This window comes from Parasteatoda tepidariorum, chromosome 10 (assembly GCF_043381705.1).
Source record: "Parasteatoda tepidariorum isolate YZ-2023 chromosome 10, CAS_Ptep_4.0, whole genome shotgun sequence".
NCBI lineage: Eukaryota > Metazoa > Arthropoda > Arachnida > Araneae > Theridiidae > Parasteatoda > Parasteatoda tepidariorum.
In genome coordinates this window covers 72,035,026-72,046,243 of record NC_092213.1, presented here as the reverse complement: position 1 = coordinate 72,046,243, position 11,218 = coordinate 72,035,026, and the positions used below count along the sequence as shown (strand labels likewise).

The 11,218-nt window shown below is 32.8% G+C and overlaps 1 protein-coding gene across 1 annotated transcript in view; it reads left to right on the top strand.

Moving 5' to 3' along the window:
- Positions 1–10,679, top strand: part of LOC107437791 (uncharacterized protein CG3556-like) — a 59,444-nt gene extending 48,765 nt beyond the window's left edge. Inside the window, exons 9-11 of the mRNA XM_071186047.1 lie at positions 4,011–4,182; positions 7,099–7,238; positions 10,524–10,679. Coding sequence (XP_071042148.1) covers positions 4,011–4,182; positions 7,099–7,238; positions 10,524–10,591 — 380 coding nt within the window. The 3' untranslated portion in view covers positions 10,592–10,679. The remainder of the gene's footprint in view (positions 1–4,010; positions 4,183–7,098; positions 7,239–10,523) is intronic.
- Positions 10,680–11,218: the final 539 nt, after the last annotated feature.

The following is an 11,218-nucleotide window of genomic DNA, read 5'->3' as shown; positions in this document are numbered from 1 at the left end:
CCGCCCAGTGTTCTGGTACCAGAATAGATTGATTCTCAATACAGATAATTTCACCTACCTGGGGGTGACTTTTGATAATAAGCTTAGTTGGAAAAACTACGTGGAACGGCTCATAGAGCGGGTCACAATTAAATTTAATATTCTCAAGCGTTTGGCAGGCTGTAAATGGGGGTGTACACGGTCCACCCTTAACACTACATATAATACATTCATCCTCCCTCTTATGACGTACTGCTGCGAGGTCTTCATTACAGCCCCACAACTGATGTTAGACAAACTTGAGGTTCTGCAAAACCAGGCTCTTCGCTTGGTTACAGGAGCTGTTAAGTCCACGCCAATTGACGCGATGCTAATCCAAACAGGAAATAGACCTTTCCAAGATATTATAAAGGAGAAAGCTCTGATTCTATACGAAAAGCTACTGATAATCGATGACCCCTACTGGAAAGACTATGCAATCAGGCCTAGGCAACTTAAAACCCAGAATGGATTTATCCAGGAGGTGCTGAACATTAGAAACGACATTGAAATCCCGTGTCAGGCACTACCTCTTTTGAAACCTAAAAACCACTTGAAAATAACAAACGTTGAAATAAACTTGGATCTTGTGAAAAATGTCCATGGTAAAAAAAATGTTGCACCAATTATTCTAAAAAATCTTGCCCTGGAGACAATGGCGGTTAGATACCCAGTCGACGATTGGCTACATGTTTTTACCGATGGTTCTCAATTTGACTGCCATTTTAATGTAGGGGCTGGTGTCTTTTCGGAACTTTTCTCTTTCTACATACCTGCAGGATACATTGGCACCGTCTTTGATGGAGAAGTAGTGGCCTTGAGTACGGCCTTACAGCAGCTACTGGCTCTCCAATACAAATTTGAAAATGCAGTTCTCGTCTCGGACTCACAAGCGGCCATACAATCAATTAGCTCATATGAACGTCCCTTGACACCTGAGATTTCCCGATGTCAAGACCTCTTGAGGTCTTTATTTTTGAGGGGAAAACGAATAGTCCTCCAGTGGGTGCCAGCCCATTGTGGTGTTTGGGGCAATGAGCAGGCNGATGCATTTCGCAGGAGAGGGTCTGGATTTCGTACATAAGTACGAATAGTGAGCTTCGGCGCATTTCAAACAGGCAGGATCGGTTGCTGGGCAGCTGCGTTGGGTGTGACCATATTTTTGACACTGGAAGCACTGGATCTGAAATCGCCCTCCTCTAAATCTCTCTACTTTAACATTCTTTTCAAGCACTGAACTAATGTTGAGGATGTTTCTACTGGTGGGCGTGTCCGGTTGTATGATGAGGAAAAGTGGGAGGGGCCTAAGCTCCTGCCCACTTCTTCTTTTGAGCTGCACTATTTTTTCAGGCTTAAGTCCGAACTCAATGAGATATTTTTCTATGGCAAGAATTTCCGTATCTGTTTGTAGACCTCGGATGAGGGTTTTAAGCTTTTTGTTAGGAGTAATGTCCATTTTTGTAGTGATAGAAGTAGTGGGTTCTGCCGAAACGGCAGCCTCCGCACACTCTGCCGGTACTGGGGCCGCTGTGGTAACGGGAGTTGTATCTGGGTTTGGGCGGATGGTTTCGCCTTCTTGATCTGAGTCAGCTTGTGTCGCCATGTTGACACTAGCTTTGAGTTTTTTCTTCTTTTTCTTTTTCTCGGTGAGATCAGGAGTTTCTGTAGTATCCATCTCTATGGTGGTCTGTACTGGGAATTGTTGTTTCAGAAACTGGGATTTGAGTATTCATGAGTTCAACCGTGGTCTCGGGCTGCATGGGAGTTTCAGTCGTCGTGGAAGTACTGGTCATTACAGTAGTTTCAGGCTTAGTTGTCTCCCTGGCGAATCCTTCCTCTTTGATCTCGCGATATCTATCTCTAAGTATTCTCATTCTGCGATGGTTCTAGCTTTCTCAATCCATATATTTTTTTTTATCTTTTTCTATTACGTTTTTTATTTTTCTGTTTATAAAGATTTTTAAATTGTTGGCTTAATGCGCATTTAAAATTTTATCTTTATAATTGTATCTATTTTATTTTTACAGTTAGCTGACATAATTCGTTTATCCAAAGATAATTTTATGTAAAAATGATTTTAATTAATTTTTTTATTAGTAATAGTCAAAAAAAGTTTGAATTGTAAGGTATAAAATTTTTTTTTTAAATATAATTTTTTATTTTAAAATAAAAAAGTTAAACGAAATTAGTTGAATAGTTTCTGAAAAATAAATTTTAAAAAAATCAGACTTTTTGAAATCCAATTACGAAGTCAACAGTAATTTTTTTTTCATGCACTGCACTCTATCCACAAATATTAATTGTTAAAATATCCATGTTAAGATAAATTTATTACAATATGAAAGCTGAAAAAATGCACCAATTTCTTCTAATTTTATTTTCTATAAAAATTATTTCTTAATGTAATAATTTTTTAATGTGTTTTTGTCTAAGATACCTGACCATCTTTAAGAATGTTGAAAATTAACAATAATTTTTGTTGGCTATGGTTGAAATACTATTCTTTTTTTTTTTTAATTCATCCTTAAAGATAATTTCTCATTTTTTTTAAGCTGCATGTAAAATTTTAATGAATTATTCGTTTCATTAGTTAACTATTTATTCAATACCCTCTTTCTTTAATTTAAAAACTTCCGATTGTTTCCAGAAAAGTTTGAAGGTTGAAAAGATGTGTTTTATTTAAATTGAAAAAGACAGTCTATCGAATTATTTTAATCCAAAGGAAGAAAATAATCAATTTACTAAACATTGATATACCAGGATATAAAGTCATACATTTAATTTACTCCTATCTTCACTTTTTTCTCTTATTGATTATATTTTTTATATATTTTTATTGAAATTAAATACCTATAAAATGAATATAGTTCGTATAATGTAAATTTGATACATTTTGGCAGATTTTCACTTTTTATAAATTTTTTCATAATATCCCTCTTGAAATCTTACTCTCTTTTTTCCCCAAACACACAAAGTTTAAATTCTAAAATATATATTTGAAATAATAATATTCTAATATATATATTTGAATTCTAATATATATATTTGAAATTTTAGTTTTAGTCTTACTTTACAGTAACATCAAATAAATAAAAAGTAAAGGTGTGCAAGAATGTAAAATTTTGCAAAACCAAATGTGAAACAGTAATGTGACATCGCGATGTATCGAAACATCGCGATGTTTGAGTGGCGATGCATCACGATGCTGAAATCTTAACTTCGCCCAGTCCTAGTTATCACTTTAAACTTATGTAAATTTCTAGATGTATGGGATAGGGGCCGCTGCGCGGCCCAGGTGCCCAATTTTTATAAATAAAGTAAGTAAAAAGTACAATTACACATAGGTGATTGATATATTTTTTATCATACGGCATTAAAAATTAAAATTTTTTAAAGTTTATTTATGTTGTTTTACTTCCACATCCACTTTCAAAACAATAGCTGGGCACATGAGGTAATTTTCAGAAAAGTTGCCGGTCAGCTATGTGTTAACCTTGTATAGCTAAATTTTTTATTTTAATAAATTACTCAAATTTCGTACAATGAAATGAAATATTCCAGTGTCATATTTATGTTTCTACTTTAAATTACTTAACCCTTTCGCGCCGACTGTCACAAATGTGTGGCAGCATAAAACCGTATCAATCAGGGTAAAAATATAAAACTGGTAATCAAAGTATTTCTTTAGCAGTTTATTCGTAGGCCGAGTTATAATTGTTTGATTTTTTTTAATTCACAATTACTTTATTAAAAATAAACTTATTTAGTTATACATTGAATTAACATTGATTGTATATGCGATTAAACTAACAATAACTAAAGTAAAAGCAAAGTAAGTCTGTTAAATTAGCAACGACTACATTTAAGTTACCGCAGAATCAAGTTGTAATTAAATAAATTTTTTTATTTAATTACAACTTGATTCTGATTTTGTACGAATGCTTTTCTGAATCAGCCGTCCCCAAGGGGTTAACCAATTTAAAATCTTCCAGATAACCAAGCTTCTGAAACAAATGACTACACAGGTCCAAAAATGCGTGTTCGGTATTCACTTTACGTGGGAGACGAAAAAGATGTGATCCATACTATTTCCCTTAGAGTTCCAGAGAACTACACGGCTTTTGAAGTGATGAAACTAGCTGAAACAGAAGATCCAAAATACACGTAAGTATTTGAAGTCCTGTTCCTATTTTGTTATCTCTTTCAGGGGCAACGGGATAAATACTTAGTCCATATTAATGTTTTAGAAATTTTTATTAATTCTAAACTAAGCGGGGATTAATTAATAACTTTTTTTAATTGGCTTAATACTCTGAGAAAACAGAAGAGTCACTCCTTTGAAGGAACTCTTGACGCTCCGCGTTTTTAATTTCAGACTGTGACGTCACGAAGCTGCATAAACTTCTTACTACAAAAACATAATTTTTCGCATGCAACTAGCTTTCCGGCTTTCTTTTTTGTAACTTCTTTTTTCTATAATATTTTTTTTTCTTTTTTTTTTAGGTTATTTTCATCTCATCTGATTACACAAATTTAACAATTGTAGTCAAATATCAGCTTGTGTGATTGTATCTTGCAAGAATTCTCATTAAACACAACAAGGGAAAACTTAATTTTTTTGTTACCCCAGAAACGCAAAAAAGACCAACTGAGGAATTATCTGCAAGAACATATCCTGATGTGAATAAAAACGCAATATGTTTATTCTGTTGCTTAGGAACTTTTAAATTAGTCCCGTATCTTCGAAATGAAAGGCGGACAAAAATGTTACAGATAAAAAAAAAGTTAATAAAATGAAATAAATAATAATTTAACACTTAATTATGGACTTAATAAAATTTTTTTTAATTATTTTGTCCACCACTATATTTTTATAACGTACACATATTTATAAAACCTGTCGTTTTCAAATAGTGGTCCATAAAAGCAACTCCATTGCCTGCTTACGTCATTGCTCAACCAAAACTGTTCTAAAATTCCAGATGAATGGTATAGGGGCCGCTTCGCGGCCCAGGTGCCCAATAAAATCAAAACACTAGGACTAAATAGTGGTCCAGCCTGTTTCACAGGTTGCCCAGCCAGGCCAAAGAGAAAGCTCGCCCCAAGAAAGAGACAACAACATCGAACTGCTGCCAATCCAGTAAGTAGCCAGATTTACTCACATCGTGAGAGAACTTCAGGAACTCATGAAAGATGCGGAATTAGTTTCCCTGATCCAGTCCCTACTCCCACCTACCAAGACATAGACAAGGAGATAAAGCCAATGATGACGACCACAGATCTTCGTATGTGGAATTACTTCTATTCTAATGGCAATAGTCACCGTCGCCTTAGGGCCCATTTTCGATGAAGAAGTGAGGTGCCCGCATTCGCGGGCAGGTACTTCGTCAAATTGTGGTCCAATGATTATTGCCCCGTGAAAGGTTCAGTCTATGTACCCAATACTCCTATTTTTTAAGTCCCACATCTAATGCTCCCCAGTGGTAGAAAAGATTTGCATACCTACTTTATAACCCTTATTGCGTAGAATGTATCCTAATGATATTTTATTCTTGTCCCCCAAAATATATTAGTGATGTAAATGTGTATATTTTTGTCTGAAATGATGCATTTCTAATTTCTACCATCAAAGTTCTCACGGTCTGAAAATCTTTTTAAAGTGGCAGCAACAGTGAGATATAACTAGATGTTTTAAGCGATCAATAAATATTTAATTTAAAAGAAATATATATGGCAAAAAAAATACTCGTGAATAATTTCGTAATTCACAAATGAATGATAAGTGTAAACATTTTTCAGTAGTCTTGATAAATCCTATCTACCAATAATTTAATTTTTCCATGTCGTTTGAAGCCTGAGTAATCACATTAGAAAAAATCAATTCGCATCGGTGCTAATTGCTTACCACTTCTTCCAAAACAAATCTCTTAACTACCATTCAAGCGTTAGTTGGAAAAGGGTTACGAAGAAGTGTTCATACATCTTAACACGTTCACGCCGGGGTGACCCACCGGTAGGTCACGCTCATACTATCTCATACGTAACAATAAATTTCATTTTTTAGTTTTTTTCCGGGAATAATAAAAATCCATGACTACCAATTGTTTTTAACGGGTGCAATTTTTATATTGAATTGCTTCTTCGCCGTGATAATTTTCCTTACTGTGAATTGTTATTGTTGAGAATAGATTAACTCCACCCGAATATTATCTTATAGTTCTTCTACCAGTATTTTCTCTTTTCCCGTACCAGTATTTTCTCGGCGTAAACGTGTTAAATATATGTTAATATATTTATACGTAGTGGTGGTCAAAATTCTATGTTGTTGAATTTATTTATAAAAATCATAAAGTATTGCCCAATCACTTTTTACAGTTTTTATGGAAAATCCGTTGCAGTTGAAGGGTATACGTTTTTCTTCGATGGGCTATTATTGATATCGAAATTTTTATTCCACAAGGACTTCTTTTCTACAAATTGAATTATGACAAAAAATTGTAAAAATTCCATTTTTTGAAATTAATTTTCCTAAAGAAGTGGCCAGAAATGTATGGCCTTAGGCCGCAATTTTTTTTAGTATTTGACCGTACGTGTTTATATTTGGATTAAATACAGGCGGGCGAGATTGCAGAGCACATTTTACAAACCATCAAAGCTGCTACTTTCGGTAAAGATTAAGTACTGGTCGTAAGAACATATCATTTTTATCTTTTGTTTGGAGAAATAAATTACTCATCACTTAATACATGGGTAATCCGTAATGATAATATGCAGCTGCAAATATATAATTTTTTTTTAACTCTTCTGGAACCGAGAAAGTCATTAAAAAAATGAGACAATATCTCATAAGATATTAAATCAAATTTTCAGAAGATTTTTCCTAGTGGTAGTGAAGAGACGCATAATTTTTTTTTTCATTTGTGCAATTTCCCACTTAAAACCATTACATGTTTATTAATGTGCTTCTTTTACGATAATTATTTTCTCATCTTGGCCGGGATCTGTGCTTTTAACAAGCATGCATAAGTTAGTGCAAGGTATTTCAGCTGAATATTAATTTTTGTATCAATTTCTTTGCAGTTTTATATACAAAAAGATTTCTGGTATGATGTATGTGTATCAAATTGATAAAACGATTAATGATCCTGAAAGAGGCTATTTTTGGATGCTTTATCAAGGTCAAGAAAATGATAATGCAACTCTTAACCACTACAATTTGAGTAAGTCGTTCATGAACTACAATTTACTCTTTCTTTGGAGATGTTTTCTGCTCCGAATTGGACAAAATATTTTAAAAAGCTATAGAGAACTACAAACTTAAATATGCAGATTTTACATAAATTTTGCCAACTTTTTATAAGAATCAACACGACAAATTAATTACAAAATGACGTGTCTTATAAGCTTTCGATTTACTGACTACTACTACTACTACTCCGGAGATGCCAACTGGTAACGAAACAAAATGGAACTATATGCAGTCGCGGATGATTTCTTAAATCCTATACCACTATGGTCTTTTCTTAACTTGCAACGGAGGAAAGACCTCATTGCATATTTCTTCTTTTGTTCTCATAAACTATTTCATTTAATGAAACAACTGAATAGGGATGATTTTTAATACTCATTCCATCCCAAATTAGTTGCCACATTTCAAGCCGTAAATAACTTCCGATGCTATTTAGTAGATCGACACCAGTGAAATTATACTACGAATAAATTCACGATTCATTTTCTCGAACATAGTTTTATACGATGACTGGTGGAAGAGTCTTTACTAAATGGGACGTGGTTGGAGAGCGGGCGAACCCTGGATCAGGATTCGCGTGCTCCTAAAAATTTTAAAGATTGGTGTTTTAATATTCTAAGCAGAAAGTTACTAATTTCTTGCAATTAGCTTAATTCACTTTAAAATAGAAATAAGAAGCATCCTGATCCCAATCCTCCGATTGGGCTCTTGGGACCGTTTGCGGCACATTTGATACATCGTTCTTAACATTTATCCGGTCGCTTAACGTTAAGATGGTACATCTTAGTAACTTAATGCCAATTGGAGGAAAAAGAACATTAAAAATTTTGTATTCTACATAAAGATGCATCGCTAGAAAAATAAGCAGCCACTGACCCATATTTTCTTACAAGTTTCCAAATGTAAAAAAATTATTATATCCTGCGGCATCACAATTTATGGCTTTTTCAAAAATTTTGCAATTAAATTATTGCCTTATAATAATATAAATCAGTGGTTCCCAATTTTTTTCGGGTAAGGTACCCTAAATGACAGAATTTGTTTTAGCGGAATCCTCACGGTATGATGAATAAAGTTCACAAGTAGCAACTGTTAATATACTCAACAAATAAAAAAAAAAATAATTAATTCTGTTTAAATTTTTTTAATCAAAAATAGTCTTAACATTTATTTTCATGTAAGGCAGCTGAATTCGCTGGTCTCCAGCGGTTTTTAGTTTAGTAGTTTTTGTCGTACGCGTAAGTTGTATTTGAATAAAATAAGCTGAAATATGGCTTTTGGAAAAGAACTGTCATTAACGGTGAGAACGGTTACCACAAAAAAATATATTTCTTTATTTTTGGATTTGGTTATTTTATTTTGAGTTGAAAAATTTGATTATAAATACTGATGCAACTATTTGTAAAAGCATATTCTTTTCGTAATTCGTTTTCGCATTTTATTAGAACAATATAATATTATTGGAAAGTCAATATATTTATTTAATTTTCATTTCCTTTTTCCCTGGCTCTTTGCTTAAATAATTTTATAAAATTAACCAAAAATATTTGATTAAATCAAAACATAGTTACAGGTTGTAAAATCATAATTGGTATAAAAGATCTTAACTCACGGAACCCTAAAGTTCTGTGGAACATTATTGGAGAACCTCTGATCTAAATATTCAATGTTGAAAATGAGATGTACAATCGTATTTGGGATAACCATCTTGTTCCTTTTTTTTCCAAGAATTTTACTCTGACATCGTTTGAGTTTCTTCGGGAGTAATGAGGACATGAAGCACTCGACTGGTAAGCGTGCGTTAGAATGGGACGGATGGTTGAGATGTACAATAATCGTTTAAGTCTGAGTTCCATTTTATTACAGTTTTGAAAGAGAAATTGCAGTTTGTGCTGTATAAATGATTTGACATGTTCTTACCAAGGTGTCTTTTAGTTTTCGCGCCAGTTTTCTGTTAGTTCTAGTTATCTGCACCAGGTTACTAAGTTTTCGTAGAGCAATATTATTCTATTTTTGTACTTCTCGTCGATTTCTCTGTTATTTGCTTATAAAACAGCGATACCTTTGAAGTCCTGTCTGTGCACAGGAAAGTTATCTGTAATAATAAAATGAAGAGTTCGTCAGTGTATCTCTCTTATAAGACCCAGAACGGTTTGAGGTAGGATTCTGAAATTTGGACAGAGGGAAGGGGTATTTTAGACCCTCTCCAATATAGCGTTTATTAGATTGTTCTTGGGTTTGATGTACTACAAACATGTACAGCTTATTCTACCACGGTAAAGCCACTGGAAGGGGAAAAATATGATATTAAATAATAAAAAATTATTTTAGCTTTATTAACCCACTAATGCCTTAAGTCAGTGTTTCCCAAACTTATGACTTTTGTGTACCCTTTCTAAATTTTTCGTAAAACTGTGTACCCCGAAAAAAAAATTTATAAATATTTTACCATAAAAAAATTGCGCAAAAATTAAAAATCACAGCTGGATATTGACACCACTATTTATTAACTGCTAACTCTGCAAAAAATAGCTAATAGAAAAATATGCAATAGTAAATTTTCATGTTTTTAAATAAAATTTTTTGAAATTATCGTTTGTTGCAAGATATTTCGCATAAGAACGCGTACCCCCACTGAACTGTTCCCCCTGGGGGTACGCGTACCACACTTTGGGAAACACTGCCTTAAGTGGTCTTGAAATTATAAACATAAATTTAAAATAAGTCATACAACATCTTTCTGTTAACTATCACTTTACATTTAAATATGTACATAGTCTAAATTTAAATATTATTGCAGTTAATAAGTAGTGGTGAATAGTAACTATCTGGGTTTTTTTCGAAATAAATCCTAATATTGAAACATTAAATTTACCACTTTCTTCATATAAGAGAAGGCTAAGGATATAAGAATTGCATGTTTTGTAATTAGCAAATCACCCCATCCAAAGAACAGGATTTCAGTTAGTATAAGGCCGATCTGAAGAACTTTTCTTAGTATTACATTCGTGACTACACTTGTTTAGTCGGAAATATTAATTGTAGTGATGAATACGAAGTTATTAAAATATACCTTATTTTCTGAATTTTGTTACCATTCTTATGTATAAGCCCCATAGAACCCTGTGTTTCGTAATATTTTATCTGTCTGGAAGAATATGGATTTAATTTACCACCATTATGTTAGGTTTACTAAAATAATCAATATTTTAAAAACTTCTGGAAAAATATTATTTATTTTCTTTTCATTTTGTAGGTCCAGATCAACTTGTTATGCAGGATAAAGAGCATCTCGTCATGTGGTACAAGAAAGCTCATTTCTGAAAAAAGAAAATCTCAATGAATAATTTTTACTTTAACTATCAAAATTGTACTTATATTGAACTATATAAAGGAATATATTAAAAAGTCATTTCTGATTGTATTAAGTATAGTTAATATACATGGTGAACTCAAACTATTTGTTAATCTTTGACCACAATTCAAAATTAAAATTTTACCGATTAGTTTTTTAGGAATAAAACCAAAACTTTTTTTAAAAAAATACATGTGTTTTTGAGGTTCTTCTTTTAAGCTTTTAAATGTATAAATTTCATTAAATCCTGCGGTATCTCAATTTATGTCTTTTACGAAAAATTTGCAATTAAGCTACGCAATATGATGGTCTAAAAAATCATTATTGAGATCGCGTTGTATGTTCTTTTTTCGGATAAGTGTCATTTTTCGGAATATTTTATTCTGACATCTGAGTTCCTTTAAGCGTAATTGGGAGATTTTGCACCAGCCTGGAGATGAGTAAGTTAGGTCGGATCATAAATGCAGAGTAAGCGTTTGAGTCTGAGTTCCATTTTAGAGTTTTGAAGTAAAATTTATAATTTCTGACAGGCAGCTTATGCTTTATTGATAATTGATTTGACAGGATATATATATATATTCTACATAAAGATGCAT